This window comes from Bos indicus, chromosome 17 (genome assembly GCF_029378745.1).
Source record: "Bos indicus isolate NIAB-ARS_2022 breed Sahiwal x Tharparkar chromosome 17, NIAB-ARS_B.indTharparkar_mat_pri_1.0, whole genome shotgun sequence".
Taxonomy (NCBI): domain Eukaryota; kingdom Metazoa; phylum Chordata; class Mammalia; order Artiodactyla; family Bovidae; genus Bos; species Bos indicus.
The window spans coordinates 40781899-40802524 of NC_091776.1; the positions used below are offsets into that span (position 1 = coordinate 40781899).

Below are 20626 nucleotides of genomic sequence, written 5' to 3' on the forward strand. Positions count from 1 at the left end.
TCACTTTCATGCATTGGAGAAGGAAATGGCAACCCACTCCAGTGTTCTTGCCTGGAGAATCCCAGGGACGGGAAGCCTGGTGGGCTGCCATCTACGGGGTCGCACAGAGTCGGACACGACTAAATCGACGCAGCAGCAGCAGCAGCATACATAAACTAGATAACTAATAAGAACCGATTGTATAGCACAGGCAACTCTAGACAATACTCTGTAATGACCTGCATGGGAAAAGAAGCAAAAAATAATGAATATATGACTGAGTCACTCTGCTGTACACCTGAAACTAACACGATGTTGTAAATCAACTCTACTCCAATATAATTTTTTTAAAGAAGAAAGAAAGGCATATAAAAAAGAAAAAATAGCCAGTGTCTTGGAAGACTCTATGAGGTTCTCCAGAAAACCATGTGGAGTGCTGTATTTGTGACTTATACCTGTAATAAGTAGTAAGTTGGGGTCAGGCTTGCAGCCTGCTGTCTCCACACATGAAACAATTTTCACTTTTCTCTCCAGTTCATTTCCAGTGATTTGTTTCACTGGATCTTGCTGCAAAATATCCATTTGGAAGTTGGGATTTTTGTTTGGTTTCATGAGATCTTGTCAATATGAATTGTGTTAGAGATTTTATTATTAAAGAAAGAAAGAGTCAGTTTGCAGAATCTGAGGCTACTTCAGATTGGCCACTAAAATACACTAGATAATTAATAAGAACCTATTGTATAGCACAGGCGACTCTAGTCAATACTCTGTAATGGTCTGTATGGGAAAAGAAGGAAAAAAGAATGAATATATGACTGAAAATAGATGTGGCCACTACCTGGAGATGATTCAACATATGGAAATTAAGTGTTTGAACCAAAAATAATAATACAATGCCCAGTTATTATTATTGCTATTTTTTTGCTAAAAATACCACTTAAATGGAATGGTTTTAAGCATTTTGTTTTTTTCTCCCCCAAACCTTCATAAAATTAAATGAATACCTGTTTTTTAAAAATAACTTTTCTCTCTTCCTCTAGAGGTAGAAGACAATATTCTTTATTTTGTAAGAACTTAGTACTTTGAAATCCTTTAAATATCAAGGTATAAGTCACAGATTCAAAAGAATTTAGAGTTCAGGTGTGATAAGAATCACCAAGAGCACTTGTAAAAAGTGCACATTCATACTTTGCAGCCCCAGAGATAGTAATCCATTAGGCCATTGTAGGAAACCCAAGAGTATGCATTTTTTTTCAACATGCAGAAAATGGAAGTGATCTGGTTTAAGCAGCTTAATGTTTTGCAGCTCCTCAAAAGAGAACATTAAAGAATGGGAATGGACTCAAAGAGTAGCTAAGAAGTCTTTTTAATTACACTGTTAATTTAAAACAGTGAATTTCTGGAGCAGGATACATCACACACTAAATATAATAATTCCAAATGTTAGTCATTTTTGCTTTTGTTGTTATTTTGAATACACACATATGCTTTCTTCCACTAGGGAAAATAATTGAGAGTGAATTATAATTGTTTGAGATCAAGAAAAATTGTTCAAAAATGGCTAGAACATGAAAGAAATCAGATTCGAAGGGTACATTATATATGATCCCATTTATATGAAATTTTAGAATAGGCAAAAAGCAATCTAGAATGACAGAAAACAGATCATTCGTGGCCTGGAGCATAACGTTAGCTCCAAAGAGGCAGAAGGGAACTTTTGGGGTTGCTGGAAATGTTCTGTGTGTAGTGTGTAGTGGTGCTTATATGGGTGTGTATTTGCTAAAGCTCAAATAGCACTGGTCACTTAAAATGGGAGAATTTTATTGGATGCAAATTATACCTCATTAAAGTTAATAAACAGACTGAAAGATATTTGTGTGTATGTGTGTGTGTGTGTGTATGTGTGTGTATGTGTTTTTAATGAGGCCAAATTTCTGAAACAAGTATGTTTGGTAGCTCACAGGATCTCAAGCAGGACCATGGAACTAGGCTTAGATCCTACTGCACGGAGGCCATGAAAGTGAGTTTCTGGCATCCACCTTTAGGAGGTGGGATTCCCAAGCTGGAAATTTTCCCAACTGTCTTGATTTTTGCTGCTTTTATTTGTGTGTACCTGTGTGTATGCATTCTTGTTTTGAAGTTTTAACCAACACCAAAAAGGATAAAGATGAAAGTAACATTCCTCCACACTCTCTTTGCCTAGTTTTAATTACTTCAACATTTAGACATATGCTTCTGAACTATTTTGCTGTTGATTCTTTAACACATATTAACGAACACATAGATAATTCATTGCCATAAAAAGTAGAGTATTACAGGTAATGCTCAAGGTTACCTTGATCCAGTGTTGCCATTTTAATCTCATTTATCCTCATTAAAAGCAAACCTTATGAGTTTGGCATACATGTTTTTCTAACATGTTGCATACATATGAATTTATAGAAAATATACATATTACTTTGATTTTTACAGTTTTTTAAAAATGGTATCGCAATACCGTGTACATGGTTCTACAACTCATCTTTTTACTGAGTGTGTTTTTCAGAAGCTCTCCCAATATTGATACACACACGGCTAAGACGTAGCAACTCTATCAGTACAAATAAATGGGTATAACAGGACTAAAAGAAGATTTGGTAGTTCAGAGGAAATGCTATATTATTCATTCTTTAACACCTGTTAGGGAATTTTAGTAATCAGGCATTTTTGTTGTGATAGTAGAAAAGTCTTACTCAGGATGCCAGTCTCACTGGGAATAAGTGCTGCCTCTCTGCACAAAGAGACAGAAAGCAAAGACAAAGTTAATGCAAACACAAGAATCTGACCATACTAAGCCCCAGACTTCAAAAGACATGGGCGTTAACTTCCTAAGGCAAGCAAAGAAAGTGGAGATCTACAATTGCCCATTTAGACTAGTCTCTACCTAAAAAGGTGCTGGCTTGGTAAACAGTTTGAAAAAGCTTCTTTTCTCTAACTTTTACTAACACTACTCTCACTAACGCTATAGGCACTGCCTGATAGCAGAGACTATACAGTGGTAATGGGATTTTTTTTTTCCTTTCATTTTTCCTCTGCAACTGCTTTACTTCACATTTAAAATTTTGCATACAAATTTGCAACCTCAACTAAAAAGTAATTCAATGCCATTAATATAAAAAAATTAAATATATTTAAATGAGAAAAATAGTTTTGCTTCATATCAATTTATTCAAAGCTATCAGTATAGTTAGTGACATTTCAGGTTAAAATTAAATGAGATTTTGGAAGATGTTAATCAAATATTTATTTATATTTGCAATTCAACAATTAAGCAGTGTCATTTTTAAATTGTACTCATAGACAGGTATAAGTAGTTGTTTGGGTTGTGGGGGAGTGGTAAGGGAAGCGGTTCTTACAATGTATTCTCTGATCTACAGACACAGGCTTTTTCCCTCAAACAAGATGTAATAATAATAGCTGAGAATTATACAATGTTTTCCAAGTGCCAGACAATGATGAAAATATAGATTTTCACTAATTTGGACTTCCTGGTAACCATGTGAGATGGATACTAGCAAGAGCCCCAGTTCACAGATGAGGAATCTGACTAGAACATTTATCCAAAGTCACACAATTAAGATGAAGTAGAGGTGAGATTTAAACCCACACAGATCGGCTAGGGAGTCACATACATTTTGCCCCTCCAAGTAGCAAAGTAATGTGATATCATCAAGTGGGAGTGGGTGAAACTTTTACTGCACTATTCCAGTTTTTTTTTATACTATTATTTTAAGAGTTTGGGAACCATTGTAATAAACACTGTAATAGCCGTTCCATTTCAGTTTTCTTAAAGACAATTATCATGTTGTGATTTTCTTTGACCTAGTGTAAACTACCATTTAAAAATTAAAGAAAACCACTGGTTAGAAGAGAGGTTTTAGAAAAAATATATTTCAGAAAAAAATTAAATTGTACATCTAATGGAGTGTATTGGTTCCTTAAAATTCTCACTGTGATAAGCTACAACCCTGCTTCAGCAATTCTAGAATTTCTCCACAAGTTAGAGTACATACATATATGGGTGTATATTCATGGGTATGTAATAAGCTAGAATCTTGCTTCAGCAATTCTAGATTTTACCCCCAATTTATAGTAGAACATTCATATATGCATGTGTATTTACGGGTGTATACTTGTAAACATACGTATATGTGTTACACATATATTCTCAACAGTGGGAAGTTTTTGCTCTCTAAGGATGGATTTTATCTGGAGATATCAAAGGCATTTTGAGCTAACTGGGTGGGTGATTGAGAATCGGGCAACATTAATTTGAAGTAAAAATAAGTCTGGGCTGAAAATAATGAAATGGCTTTTTTAACATTCACTTGCCAACTCTGACATTTATTTTTTCTCACAAAGGCTCCAGATATCTTTGGATCCTAATTCCGTCATAATATAAGTCTTCTTCCTGCTCCATCCCCCACATTTTTATGCCTGTCTTCATGAATGAGGCTCATATTTTGGAAATGTGGACACATACAAAATTTTTTACATACGAATGCCACACTGTTTGCTAGGTTATATACCAGTAAACACATATTGTGGTCAAAGCAGCATCTTCAGATACAATGAGGTCAAGTCCTACTTTCATAAACAGTTCATTAGAAGAACTTCTCATTTTTACGCTTGACTGAAAGCTGGTTTTCCTTCAGTGTCACATTTGTGGGAAAGAAAATCATTTACCCTAATCCAGGACAGATGAAGATCCACTTGCTGTGTGAGCATGAACTCTATTTTCAGCACAATCTCTTGTGTCCAGGAGAGAAGTGTTCTCAAGTACCGCTGCCATCTGCTGGCCTTGTGGTTGTCAAATTTTAGAAAAAGCTGTGCATAAGGCTCCAGTCAAGATGATGCAAAATGCAAGCATCATCAGCAGGTAGTTTTTTCGACCCTGAGTAATAAAAAGAATAACTGTCATTAAGAAGACCTGAATCAAATGTATAAAAAGCACAAACTCTCAAGATTTCTGTGGACCTTACTAACCATCTGGTCTACCTCCTGTATGCTTTTCCATTATCCCTCTGTATGAATCTTCCAGGTTCTCAGGTCCTCTGTCATTACCCATTCAATAAATACATGTGCACTCCTACTATCCATCCACATGTTCTGGGATTAAAATGGTAAGCAAAATGTGCCCCTATTCAGTGACTCGTGTAATGTGGGAGATGGGAATGAGTAACACGCAAACAGCAGTGGCTATTGTAAGTGCATCACAAGAAAATCTTAAGGAGGCAGATCTAGAGTTGAGTTGAGCTCCTAAGTATCAGTGAATTGGGGGAAGAGGAGGGCAGCAAAATCTCAAATACAGATTTTGAGTAGAAGGAATGTGTGTGCAAAGCTCTGTTGTAAGAGAAACATGGTACTTTCCAGGGACTGAAAGAAGGTCTGAGAGGGTGCAGCAGTGAATTAAGTGTGGCTTGATGAGGCTGGAGGCTATGCATATGCCTGAGCAGGAGGTATCTTAGAGGCCATGTTATACTTTGGATTTACTTTTCAAGCAGTGGGAAGACATGAGAGGAACAGGCAGAGCCAAGTATATTGAAAAGACAGGCTTGCATTTTGTAAAGCCCACACTTTCGCAGATGATGAACAGATTAGAGGGGGCCAGAGTGGATGCAAGGGGACCAGTGAGGAGGTGACAGCAGTCCTCCTGGGAAGAGAGGATGAAGTGCAGATGGAGAGACAGAGACCAAGCTAAAGGGCAAGGGAGAAATAGAAACAAAGATGACTCCCCCAGCTACATGTGGGTGCACTGGTCTTAAAGATGGAACCACGGAGGATGCCAGCCAATCTTTATATGAATAAACATACCACTCTGTGTTCAGTAGAATACTGTATTTCTCACAAGTTCCATCTCTAAGAGTTCAGATAGATCGATTCTAATTTCTCTCCCACAAGATAAACCCTCAGACACAGGAAAATAAATGTGCTATATCCCTGAAGCATTTTTTTCCTTGGTCAATATTTTAGCTCCTCTGACCATCCTTCATAGGGAACAATTTGAAGCTCCCACATAGTCCTGGCTGTTCTCCTCTGAATGATTGCCAGGCTAAACAGTCTATATGATTGGGTTTAAATGTAGACCCAATACTCTGAGGCAAGTGGAACAAGATCTCAATTACACTGAGATCTCCTGGTAGTCAAATCATATGATACTATTATCAGCTTTTAGTAAAACTAATGACAATTAATATATAACCAAAATGTCAAAAATGTATATCCCCATTTTTCATGTGAATAAAGAATTGGGTTAGAGTAGGTGATTCTGCATCTATCTGATGACCAGAGTGGTCTTTTTAAGTTGGATTTGGCTGGCTTAATTGATTCACTGCCAGCACAAACTCTGCAAAAGTCACTCTGGTATAAGTTCCACAAGTGAAAGACAGCATAAAACCTTGCCAAGCACAGGGCAGCTAATTTACTCACACTCACATACAACACACAGAGACACATAAACACACACACACTCCTGAAGGCTTTAAGGTTTCCTGACAACTTTTTCTTAAAGGCTGCAGCCTTTGCCTAGATACCAGTATTGGTGCAGAGCAGGCACTCAATAAATATTTGTTCAAAGAGTCAATACACTCAATTTCCAAATGTGCTGTGTGAATTAAACAACTGATGAGATCATTGACATAAAGAAAAACAATATATGGGGTCTCAATTACCAGCACTTTACAACCAAATTATGTGAATATGTTGTAAGCTCTATGTTTTATTGTCTTTGGAGACAGTAGAACAATGTTCTCAGGGACTAAAATTTTTTTCCCTTTTAAGGTTAAGAATCTGAGCAAACTTCCTAGTCTCCTAGAGAAAAAGACCAATTATACTTGGGCAAAAGCAATAGTTTTACTTTGTCAAAGGTGAATGCTAACTCTTAGAAAGAGCACGCTAACAATCTCCCCAAAGCAAAAAGTGTTTAATGTGGATTTCTGAGACAGCTAGTAAAATGACAAATCATCTCATTCTTTATCTGGAAGTCACTATTGACTTGTAAATTGTTACCACAGTTCCCTGCATTGGGATTACTGTGGACATTCTGACTAAAGTGTGTTGCTAAAAATATACTGGCGGTCTAGCTTAAAATAGCTAAATATGAGATTCTAAAACAAATTTTCCAAAGAGGAACAGATATTAGATATAAAAGAATGTCACAAGGGCAAAGCGTCCAACCAAAGCACTAATGGCATTGAAATGAAATAAAATCTTTAAACTCTTCCACACAGTGCTCGGATCTCCGATTAAGTCCTCACTGCTGTAGGTTGTGGACTTTTAAATGTGTGTCTTCCAGGACTGCTTCAAGACATAGCTGACAGGACCTACAAGTCACAAACGTGAAACGTTTTGCTGATAAGGACCTACTCTACAGCATGGGGAACTCCACTCAATACGCAATGACCCATATGAGAAAAGAATCTAAAACAGGGCCAATATATGTAGATGTATAACTGATTTAATTTGCTGCACAGCAGAAACTAATAGAACGTCATAAATCAACTATACCTTAATAAAAACTTTTTAAAAAATTGCTTTTTTTTCCCCTCTAGGGTTTTGTTTTTAAGAAAAATAATTTAAAAAATTCAAATAGGATGTTGGTTTCAGTGTCTAGTTAAACTCTTAAACTCATTGGCATATAAAGTGTTTAAAACTGTCCTTTAGGTCATCTGGCAAGAGGCCGTTAGGCATTTGCTTTGAATGATAAGTACACTGGACACTCCTTAAGTTCTGCTTGTAGACAGATTTGTAAGGTGTTTTAACTAGAGTTAAAAGGTCAACAAAACTCATTGAGCTTTCAGCTGTAGCCCTCCAGGCTCCTCTGTCCATGGGATTTCCCAGGCAAGAATACTGGAATGGGTTGCCATTTCCTTCTCCAGGGGATCTTCCCAACACAGAGATTGAACCCATGTCTCCTGCTTGGCAGGCAGATTCTTTAGGACTGAGCTATCAGGGAAGCCCAAAAGGTCAACAAAATTTGCTGTGCTTTCAGCTTTGCCTTCCCTCTCTTTATTTGGATACATACTTGGCCAAACTCAAGCACTTGCTTGCACATCTATAGATGGAACACCCTGGGATTTTATTGGAATTACACTGATGGTGAATGGAGATGCTGTCCAATAACAACAGGGAGCTGTTCTATCAGGGATATGGTGAGTTGCTCATTTGTTATGACAATCTTTGATGTTCTGTAGTAAGCTTCTGGAGTATAGGAAATTATTTCTTAAATTCAGCACATTTCTTGCAATTTTCTTACATTTTTATCATTTTTGTTGGTATGAATAGCATTTATTTTTTTTCTTTTTAATTGGTTCTTGATGGCATATTGGAAAGTTACTAATTTAATATTTATATTTCAGTGCCTTACAAAGTGATCTTATTGGTTCTCCAGATTTTCAGCTGATTTTTTTTAAATTTAAAGAAGAGAATATTATATGCAAACAATATTTTTCCTTATTTTTCTCATGTCTTAATTTTATCTTAGCCCATTGGCTATGATCTCCAGAAAATACTGAGTAACAGCAATGATGGAAAGATCTTTGACTTATAGAGAACTCATATTTTTTCAGTTCTATTGAGATATAATTGACAGAGAATGCTTATGTTTCACTTTAGTTATGTATTTACATAGTTTTTGATAGACATCTTATATCAGCTAAACTTCCTCTTATACCCTATTCCTCCTATTGTTAAAGGTTGTTCTCTCAATTAAAAACTGGTTTTTAATTTTAGTAAATACTTATTGAATATATACTATTACACAGTTTCTTTTCTATCTAAAAAGAGTACAATAAATTACATTATACATAATATGATCCATTACTGCATTCCTGAATTAAACCCTACTTGGTCATGTTTTATCATTTTTAAAAGCCCCTCCTCTAACTGGTCTGAGCTTTTTTTCCAGGTATCTTAAAAAGTCATTTTGTCTTTTATGTGTCTCTTTAAAAGACTCTCAAGAATTAACAGTAGGCCCAATGGTTAGGTATTCTCTTGCTCAAGTAAGTTCCTCTATCTAGGGAAGAAGATTTTAATTCAGTACTGTTATACTGTAAAATAATTTTTACATGCTTCATAATAAATCTATTCTTAGTTTATGTTTATTTATACATACAGTTGTAAATAGGCTTGTGATTTTCTAAGGTTTCAGCATGTTATGCTGAATAATATCCAGTTCTTAAATAGGATTCATTATCCTTCATGAAGCAGATGAAATATTTGTGAAGAGATTTAGAGTGTGCTTTGGCATAAAATTATTTTTTTTTGTGGAAAGCAATCCTAACTAAAATAAGTAAAAAACATATTCAAAAGAATAACATCTATAAATGTTTTAAGTTGTCTTGTAAATTTAAAAACACAGCAATCAAGATTGTGATCCAAATATCTTCTAAACAAATTTATTACTTCTTTAACCTGAAAATCTTACTTGTATTAACATCTTATGACTTTCTAAGTCAACACATTTCATTTGAAATGAATGAAATGATGTTTTAAACCTAAAACTGAGTAATCATTTTAAGAATTTTCCAAGGACATGTTCACTTTATGGCTCCCAGAGGTTAGCAACATCAGATCTTCTTAAAGAGAGGAATTATTTGCTTCTTGTTAAGGCAAAAAATATTATATCCATAATGCCTTGACAGTGTCTCTAATTTATATTGTTTTCAGTAAAAACTACTACAAAATACCATTCACACAGCCTCAACTGAAGGCTTTTGCCACAAATAAAGGTAAAGGGGAAAAAATCTTAAAAACAATGTTTAATGAAAACACACACACACACACATCCTAGAACTACTTTTAAGTCACCATCATTTACACTTGAGAGGGTGTTCTCCTATAAAGATGCTGGTTGGATGTGGAGGACTTTGGAAAGCATGAGATTCAACAACAACAAAAAATCTATTCTCAAATTCCATCTGCCTCAAGGATGTTTTAATTTGGGGGGTAAAAATTTTCATCTTGTTTATCTAACATTTTTCACTAGATAAAATTTCTATCTATCTGATTTTATTGGATGATTTAACCAAAATCTCTTAAGGGAAAATAAAGTCAACTAAAGCATTTTTCCTCTAAGGTTGGGGTGGAGAAAAACATACCCATAATAATTATCATATGGTTAGTATTTTCTTTTCTAATTAGAGATGATAACACTTTGAATATCTGACCTGTCAAATTCATTCACGTGTTTTCTGCCCTGGGCTTTGGTGTTGCAGTTTTCAGAAATAACACATACTATTAAATATGTTTCTTGACTGGATCTGCACCTTTTGTGTACATACCTGTATTTCCTTAAACATGAAGACACCCCACATTGTAGCTATAAATCCTGGACCCTTAAATTAAAAAAAAAATTTATTAAATTGGCTATTTTTCTGTAACTGTACTCTATACAAATACAGTAAGTTGGAGAGCTGACCTGACACTTATCAAATAAATTTTGATTTTAAATCAATATAATAACATTGTCAGGAAAAACTATTCATAATCTCAATTCAAACTCAACATTAAATTAAACTAAGCAGCATTAGGAGAAAAATGAAGACTTTTTCCCTTTTTTTCTTTATGGTTTTCATTTTTAGTTTTTTGATGGTGATAGAATATTGTGTGCCATAGAATGTTTTTCTTCAATGTGATTTATAACAAAATATTTTCATAAGCAAATAGATAATCTTTTTCACTAGTTCCTCAAGATACTAGAAATGGGCTTAATAGGAACAAGTGTATGAATAAACATAACTTCCTTTAGCATGAGATAATTTCAAAACTGAAGAAATTCTAATATGTTATTTTGGACTTGAAATATAGCATGTACTTTAAAGTTTTCCTTAACTGGAGAAGGAAATGGCAATCCACCCCAGTATTCTTGCCTGGAGAATTCCATGGACACAGGAGCCTGGGCAGGTACAGTCCATGGGTTTGCAAAAGAGTAGGACACGACTCAGCAATTAACACTTCAACTGATATTACTGGACAGTAATCAGCTATATCTCACATTTCACTCTAATGAATGCTAAAGACAGTATTATGGCAAGATGGAAAAATCATGATGGAAAAATAAACAGTGGGTTAGTGAGCAGGAAAAAAAGACAGGAATGAAATAATATAGGACAAAAGAGAAGAAATGAGATGGAAAAAAGATTTGCAATTTGAAAATTTTAAGTTCTTAAAGCATTTATTATTATTATTATTATTGTTTTTTTTTGCTGAGAAAGGAAAACATTGTAACTTAGATCAATTGCTGTCTTTGTGAAAAAGATGTATCAGCATTCTGATGATTCCTTTTCAAGTCCTGCACAAACTCTGGAAGAGTTCCAAATAAACAATCCCAGCCTGTTTCCCTGTTTCCCAGTTGTACATGACTGGATCAGCAGAGCTGGACTCCACTCCTGACGGGTAAGCCAAGCAATGGGAACACATTACTTTCTGTTTATCAGGTTCCAGGAAAGTCAAGATCCAAAGAGCCAGAGAAATAGGTCAAAGGAACTGTCTTCCACCAATGATGTATGGTCTTAAGCCTCAAAAATCCAAACCAAACAAGAAACACCTGGGCCCTTTAGCAATTCCACACTGACTTTGGGCAGGATGGGAGGAAACAATAGCACAGGGCACAAAATATTAATGTTATCATGCCAATCGCACTTTATCCTCTTCAATCTGGAAACTCGTTTCCCTTTCAGAGTACGTGGGCGAAGACTATACCAAGAGGTACCGTTGACCTATGCAGGTTTTTGGCTGATGATTTTTTAAATATGAGTTTGGACGTGGCTTAAGGGTTATTGCAAGGAGCAATGTAGTGCTTTGCTAGAAGTAATCCAAGCAGAAGTCAATGTGCCTGGCTCAGTTCAGGCAAAGGAGATCCGAGTAAGGCTGTTGTTCAGTCCCTAAGTCACATCCGAATCTTTGCGAGTAGGGAGGGCATCTTAAACAAAAGAGACAACTGTTTTGGCATTGGGATCATGCATTTTTCTGTTGTAAATTAACACAAATTACTGAAACTCCAGTACTTTGGCCACCTCATACCAAGAGTTGACTCATTGGAAAAGACTGATGCTGGGAGGGATTGGGGGAAAGAGGAGAAGGGGACGACAGAGAATGAGATGGCAGGATGGCATCACGGACTCGATGGACGTGAGTCTGAGTGAACTCTGGGAGTTGGTGATGGACAGGGAGGCCTGGCGTGCTGCGATTCATGAGGTCGCAAAGAGTCGGACACTACTGAGAGACTGAACTGAACTGACACATTTATAAATTGACTTTTGAAAAGAAGGTGAGCTGGAGCCATCTGGAGAGGCTGACCCTTCTGGAGAAGCTGAGTTGGCTGTTAAGCTCCTTGAGGAAGACTGGAAAGAGAGCCCTTTGTCCTGCTACATGGGCTTTTCTTCTTTCTTCACCTTTTTGCTTTTTAATTGAATATTTGCCAAGGAAAAGCAAATAATGCTTTCAAGGAACTCCTGGTTTAGTCACCAATGGATTCTAACAGTGGAAATACATGTCCTTGGGAGGAAAAGTATGCTGCTGGGATGTGAAAAATGTACTCTTGATGAAACAAGATTAGCCAGATCCATACTTCTTAAAGCTGGGTGGTGGGTATGGTTGAAATTTTCCATCAAAAAGTTAAACTTAAAGCAAATCTAGCTCTATGATGAAAATAAAGAAGAAAGTAAGATCCTGGAGGTTATGGCTGACCTTTTTCTTCATGCGGATAAGGCCATCTTTGAACTGAATAATGACAATGAAATCAAGCAAGAGTCCAGTAGCAGTAAAGATCTAGGCCCTCACCTCCCAGAGATACCTGTCCCTTCCAGGAGACAATCCTCAGGCACCAGAGGAAGCCACACCAGGGGGGTGAGTTGCCTGCTTCCATCACAGTGGTCAAGAGTCATCCTTCTGACAGGTCAGTCTCCAGATGCCACAGAGACCACTCCCACCGGCCCTCCACCCACGCCCACCTGCCTCAGCAATGTATTTGCATTGCATTTGGCTGTCATGTCTTGCCCTAAGTCTTCACTGTAATTTAACACAAGAAAGAATAGTAGGAAAATCATATCTATCTACTATAAATTTTTTGTGAAGAATATTATTATTATTGTTCCATGTCTCCTATACAGGACCCACAGGATAAATTCTATTAAGAATTCAGTATTTTTAAAAGAACCAAAAAAAAATTAGTGTTAGAAAATAGTCTTTTCTGAGGAAATAATGTTACCAGTCAAAAAGAATTAACTATCTCACTGTCTCACCCACTTCTGCAAGCACAAAGCAAAACAATGTGTAAAAAAAAAAATGCTTAATCACATGACTGTTTACCCTCTGTGTGACTTGTGTGACTTAATTGTATCTGTGTGTTTTACAGAAAGTTGCCTCAAACTCATTTTGAAGAATCCACATTTGTTCAAGAAGATAGCTTGATTGAATGACAAAATCACTGTCATATGACCAAGTTTAAGTTTGACGTGATTAATGACTTACCTATTTCAATACATGTCATTCTTCCTTATATAGTGGGATACGACTGTCATGCAACATTTGCATCCCTAGTCGAGGTGCATACCACATTGTATACTTTACTCTACAAATTTAGTTTAAATTTGTTTAATTTCATTTAGTTTTAAGTATTTCACTGATAAGTTTTACATCCCATTGCCCATTACTATTTTTCCTGTTATATTGGTCAATTCTTGCACTACATATCTTTGAAAAAATGAAAACAAACACTTTTTGGGGAAAAATTCAGGTTTTTACCATTCCAATGATGAGGACTTAAACTATTCCTTATAATCTGCTCAATTTTGATAACATTTTCCCTCAGTACAGATTAAGAATGTCAAAATGTGAGTCCTTTAAGTTAAAAAAACCCCAAACCTTTATCATGTGAATTTAATTGTACACTAAAGCTATTTTATGAACACAGTAGAACTGTCAAAAATATGCTATTTGAAACCCAGATTCCTATTAAAATTGAAGGATGTTTCAAACTTTTATGTAGTTGTATTTTAGACTAGACAATGTATTTTAAAAATTCAGTTTTGTATGCTTGCACAGGTGTGTGGCTAAAATGTTTCAGGCAAATTTTATTTGTGATTATGATTTAGGAAGCAGGGGAGGCAGGTAATCAACTGAACAATCTAAGATACCAAGAGTAGAAATAAGAGCAATTAATTCGTGTGTAGGCATGTCAGTCCTGGCACCATAAGGAACCTAAAACATTTTAAATTGGATTTTATACTGAAGGCAGAAAGCAGTCCTGTGTACAGTAAACTCTATACTAAGAAGCTTTGAGATGTCCATGTGGCTGTGTCCCTTCAGATGATGCTCTTAGCTACTGTCTCAACTTTCTCATCTGCAAATCGGGGACAATCCTATCAATACTAGTCCTATCTACATCAAAAGAAACATTTTTGTTTTTCTGTTACCTGACTATGTGCTACCTGTCTGGCACTCAAAAATACCAGATGAAGCAAATTACATTATGAATGCATGAGAAATGGCACCATCAAGAGACAGTACTTTGCTTCAGCACTTTCTGAAAACCTTCTTTAAAACACTGACACACACTATGAAGAGGGGCTAAAGTACTCTCTGTCTCACAAGGATGCCATGAGATTCAAGTGTGACAATATACACAAAAGCATTTTTATATCTATAAACTAATACATAGAGATAAACATTGTTATCAGTCAGATTCCCAGGTGACTCAGTGGTAAAGAATCTGCCTGCCAATGCATGAGACACAAGAGAAGTGGGTTTGGTCCCTGGGTCAAGAAGATCCCTTGGAGGAGGAAATGCAAACCACTCCAGTATTCTTGCTGGGAAAATCCCATGGACAGAGGAGCCTGGTGGGCTACAGTCCATGGGGTCGCGGAGTCTGATACAACTGAGTCACTGAGCACACACATTCCTATTAATAGCAAATTACAATGTATCCCAAAAGAAATTAGGCAAAATGACCAAACAAAAACTGCAAAGGCATCAAAGATGAACAGACTTGTTAAAATGAAGTTAGCAACATTCCCTTAGCAATCAAGGACAAGAGACTACAGGGGTCAGTTTATCCACATGCATCTGTTATGTTGACTGTACTCCTGAAAAATCAAACTCCATGACAGACTTCAGTGATTCACTAAGAAAGCTTCAGAAAAGTGTGATTTACATTTGGAAAACAAAAATTTGGAAATGCAATACAGCTACTTACGGCAGTGATGATTGGAAAACTGACCACAGCACTGAGAGAGCGGTTCGCTATGAACCAACAGCAGGTGGCGATCGCCCAGAGGACTCCGGACAGGAACCCTGAAACACAGACGCGTTCGCCAACCACATACCTCTCCAGAAAAGTCCACACTCCCGGCGGAACGACTACTAAAGTGAACACATCACACACTCCTATTAACACCGACAGCCAACATGGGTTTTTGAGTCATGTTTATGACCATTTGGAAAACAAATCATTTCTCTTTTTGTGACTGCACTAGGTGTAAGGATCACCTTTTACCTTATTGACATTAAATCAAGTACCCAAAGTAATAGGTGCAGTAAAGATTGGATAATGGAGTGGGACCCAGGGAAGGTACTGGGTCTGAATATTTTCTGAAAACACCATTTACTCTAAGCCATGTACGTCAAACTATGTGAAATTCAGAATGATGCTTAAATAAGGGGGGGGGGGTGTAACTTGGAATCTGAATAAAAATACCAGCTTAAAATGTTCAGGGTACTTTAGCTAGACATTCAGTAAATATTCTACCATTCTTCCAAAACTGTATAGTGGGGTAGTGGCACTCTTTGGCTTAAATGAATCAAGCACTCAAAAGTGAATCTCTGATATATGCTTTGTTTTGTTCTTTAAAAAATTTTTACTTGTGGACCTACATTCCATATTGAATTATAGTAAATTCTTAAGTGAGAAATTATATTTATATACAATGTATTTTTATAATTAACTTAAAGTATATTAATTTTAATCTTTAACGCATAATACATATTTAAATTGAATTGTATATAATTTTTATAATTTATGTATTTATAATTCTTATTATATATAATTTCTCATTGTATATATGTTGAGTATATATATATATATATATATATATATATATGGGCTTATATGGGCTTCTCTGGTGGCTCAGATGGTAAAGAATCTGCCTGCAATGCAAGAGACATGGGTTTGATATATATACAATTATATATAACTTTCTTTGTATAATTTATATATTATTTATAATTCTTATTATATATAATTTCTCATTATATATGTGTGTATATACATACATATATGAGCATATATGGGCTTCCCTGATGGCTTAGATGGTAAAGAATCTGCCTAAAATGAAGAAGATCCATGTTCTATATATATATATATATATATATACACATACATTACCATCAGTGCCTAATAGATTAAATTCAAAAGCATGTATATTTGACATAACTTTTTTACACTCTGAAATAATTTCTCCTAACTTTCTGGAAAAAAATACTTATTTTCCCTAGTGACAATATAAAAATATGTGAAATTCAGAATGATGCTTAGCTAAGGGGGAAAAAAATCTGGAATTTGAATAAAGATACTAGCTAAAAATTTCAGGATATTTTAGCTAGACATTCAGTAAGAATTCTACCATTTTTACATCTACACATTATACCATTACTATAATGTCTGAATTATAGTAAACATTCTGTACTATAAAATGGTGCAATGGTATAGTGGTATGCTGCTGCTGCTGCTAAGTCGCTTCAGTCGTGTCCGACTCTGTGCGACCCCACAGACGGCAGCCTACCAGGCTCCCCCGTCCCTGGGATTGGGTTGCCATTTCCTTCTCCAATGCATGAAAGTGAAAAGTGAAAGTGAAGTCGCTCAGTCATGTCCGACTCTTAGTGACCCCATGGACTGCAGCCTACCAGGCTCCTCCATCCATGGGATTTTCCAGGCAAGAGTACTGGAGTGGGGTGCCATTGCCTTCTCCAGTGTAATGGTATACTTTGGCTTAAATGAATCAGGCACTCAAAGCAAATCTCTGGCATATGCTTTATTTTGTTCTTTAAAAAATTTTACTTGTGAATCTATATTCCAAGTTGAATTATAGTAAACACCTAAATAAGTGAGAAATTATAATTCTTCATCATATATATATGTGTGTGTATGTATATATATATATATAAAACCAACAATGCCTAACTGATCAAATCCAAAGCATGTTCATTTGACATACCTTTTTTAAACTCTAAAATAATTTCTCCTAAATTTTTGGAGAAAATGCTTATTTTCCCAAGTGACTGCAGATTTGTATTTGTGGATACCTTTAAGAATAAAAGAGCCCCAGCACTCTGACTTTTAATGTGTATCCTTAGTGAGGAAGAAATACTAAAGTCTCATGCTTATCACACAAGGTATTTCAGCAGAGGAAACAATCTCAGATTCACTGGTCCAGTTCTGGGTTTAGCATTAATGACTTGGCATTTCAAATACAGTTTCATAGTTTTTAAGTCCTCCATATTTGGTGGTGAACTGAACCAGAGCAATTGAGGGAAGGAACACACAGACACAGACACACACAGACACACACAGACACACACACACACACACACACACACAGAATGGCTTCATTTCCAGAAGACGAGTATTCAAGCTAAATTAATAGGGAATGATGCTTTCAAAGCGTAGGAAGATTTTTCTGTAGTAAAGATTCTTACCTGGCAAGACTGCTTCAGGATGTAGTTTAGGATTATTTTTCATGGCTACACAGTAGGCCAGAAAGTAGACTGTACTTGTGAGGAAGATGCCACTGAAGTGTGCAAAAACGTAGTCTAAATCTGGAAGTACAGATTATAAAAATCTCAAGCATATCATTTTAGTCATTTCAAATATATTCAGAGTTCTAAGAATAAAACAAGCTCACCAAAATTAACCTCAATTGTAAAGGAAGCATTCATTATATTTTATCATACTATTTTCCTGCATGCTATTTATAGAGAATTTTAATTAACATATTTAAAATATTAAGAAGTTGGTTACTATAATCAAATCTAAAAGGCTGGCTTTTATATTGTCTTGGAAAGCTAAGTAAGAAATGACAAACATTATGTGAATATAACATTAATATCTCATTTTTTAAGAATTAAGTATATTAAGTATTCAGACTTAATATTACTGATGGCTATAGAAACTAGCAAATCTCCAAGCAGACGGTATTTAGGGGGTAGTATGTAAAGAACTTTGGCAGAGCTGATTTTATAGGTTGCATTGATCAATCTGGAAACCAGTGTCCAGGTTGCAGCTATACAGAAGGATATTCAGGAAGTTATTCCAGGGGATTTAATTATTTGTTATAAAACTAATTACATGGGGAAGTTAATACACAGATGGTGGCCCAAATTCTGAGAAACCCAACTCCACTGAGGAAAGCAGATGGTCCTTTTCCATGGAGATGGGTATAGCAGGTTCTTGGCCGGGAAGGTCACTTTGGGCCCAGTATTTCAACTAAATCTAGAGGATGAGCAGCCATGCTTAGAGAGGAGAGCTTGAAAGTCAAAGGGCTTGTCTATTCTTCTGAGTCATATCATAACTCATCTGTCCCAAGACCATCACAAAAGGCAGCTTAATCTAACGATCAGAAACACAGACCACCTGGTGAGACTCCTGAATCCACCATTTGCTAACTTGGAGACTTAAGTAAATTAACTTATATCTCTCTGTTTCATCTTATTGTAAAACCATGATAATAATGGTACCCAAACAGTAAAGCTGCTATGAGGGCCAATCAAGTTATTATTGTAATTAGAAGAGTGCCCAAGATACAGTATATAGTGTTTACGTGATCATTAAATAAATGAAATAAAAACTATGCCCCCTTGAATGAGTTTTGAATGAATCAAAATAAAGTGTGTTTCTATTAGACTACATTTGAGTTGCCATAAAAAGATCCCTTAGACCTGATTGTACTATTTATGTGAAGAGATTGTTAAGGACATTGTTCATTATGCTCTAGAACCAAGAACAACTGTGCTTCTGAACAATCAGTTGTTTTTATCTTGTGTTTGCTGAATTCTGGGACTGATCTGATTTCCTTTGTGGCTGTAAGAATCTTGGAGCCAAATTTATGACTCATTACTAGCAAGTGTACAAGTGTGGTGCAGTTTTTAAGACTCGTTCATGGTTCCATTTTGCTTGGTCATTCATTTTCCCTTCCCTCTTAATTTTTCCTAAGTGATTCTATTTTTATTAGTTTTTATCCTTTAAAACAAAAAGAATAAAAATACAAAAAATATTTGCATAAAATCTTAAAAAACACAGAAGGTAATAAAAGTACTTTGGGAACTGTTTGTGGGGCTGAACATATAAGGGAAAAAACAAACCATGGTGTCTATTCAAAGTCAATCCATTCAATTAGAGTTCAGATCCCAGTTTTTCCATCCATCTGCCCCTCGTGACTTGCCCTCCAAACTTCTCCCTTATCTGAACACAGATGACATTCATTTTCCATGCCACTCAGGTAGAACCGACTTAACCATTATCTCCTTTTATCATCATAGATGTGAGCCACATTTCAATATAATCACAGGATCCTGAACTAGACCCTCTCATCTCCTTCTGAGCCTGTAGAAGGCTGTTGCACGCAGTGTGGAGGTGACGTCTGAAAGAGGAATTCTATCGCTAGAACCCGAGACAATTTGCAAGCATTACATTGGGTCTTTCAATGTACTACTTTGTGCTTGAAAAATAATATCCTAAGCAGGCTATATTTTGACCTTTACTTGATTTGAAAGCACTGTATGCTACACTTCAGTTCCTTTTTTAAAGAGGAAGAGAACACACATTTTCCCAGAGATCATCAAAATGGAAAATAACCTCCAAATCTTGCAGCAAATCCAGAAACCATATGTTAAAATCCGAGTAGCTGAAATGAATCTTGACTAAAATCGATTCCATTAGTATGTTGAAGATCATATGAAAATATTGAAATAGTCCTTTATTTCTTTTAGTTTCCAGGGCCCTTCTAATTCACCACTTACAATGACAAAGTAAGATCAAATCTGATGAAAGGAAATTTATACTTTAAGATGGGATGAGAAAGCTTAAGCATAAAATTCTGTCTGTGTCTGTCTGGGCTTTCTCCCTCTTCAACACAAAGTGTGCACCTGCATTTTACTTTAATCAGAGCTTCTCAAAGATGAGGGCACTTGCTTGACCATAAAGATCAATTTCTTTCTTTCTTCTCATGCTAGTGATGTATTAATAACTTCTTAAAAGAGTAACATTCTTTCCCAGCTCTGCAGGGGGTCATGGTGACTCGCTGTTCACTTTGTACTATGCTTCCCTAGATTATGTATCCTTGGTGAACTTTATGTGAAATGTCAGTATGTCATTTTGATGTACATCCTTTGTCTTAAAAGTGCCTTCAACTTTTAACAGGTGGAATTGTTCTCAGAGCTTCAGAGAGTGGGTCTCCCGGGTTATAATGTTCAGTTTGGCTCAGATAAAATTTCCTTTTTTTCCTTCTTAACTTGATTTTTCATTGTATTTCCATCAAGCAATCTATGTACCAATATCTACCACAGTCCGTTTCTTTTTATAGTCTAAAGTAGAAACACAGGTATTGAGTTCACTTAT

The 20626-nt window shown here is 35.9% G+C and overlaps 1 protein-coding gene across 9 annotated transcripts in view; it reads right to left on the minus strand.

The window, feature by feature from the left end:
- Positions 1–1329: 1329 nt before the first annotated feature.
- The window catches only part of TMEM144 (transmembrane protein 144), a 69084-nt gene continuing 49787 nt past the window's right edge, over positions 1330–20626 (minus strand). For 4 of the 9 annotated variants that reach the window (XM_070769199.1, XM_070769200.1, XM_070769198.1 and 1 more), the window contains exons 9-12: positions 17710–17829; positions 15212–15378; positions 10299–10352; positions 1330–4912 (exon numbers count right to left, since the gene is read on the minus strand). In XM_070769199.1, the coding sequence (XP_070625300.1) occupies positions 4829–4912; positions 10299–10352; positions 15212–15378; positions 17710–17829 (425 nt within the window). In that variant the 3' untranslated portion in view covers positions 1330–4828. The remainder of the gene's footprint in view (positions 4913–10298; positions 10353–15211; positions 15379–17709; positions 17830–20626) is intronic. The other 5 variants (XM_019978009.2, XM_070769202.1, XM_070769205.1 and 2 more) reach the window with 5 other exon arrangements.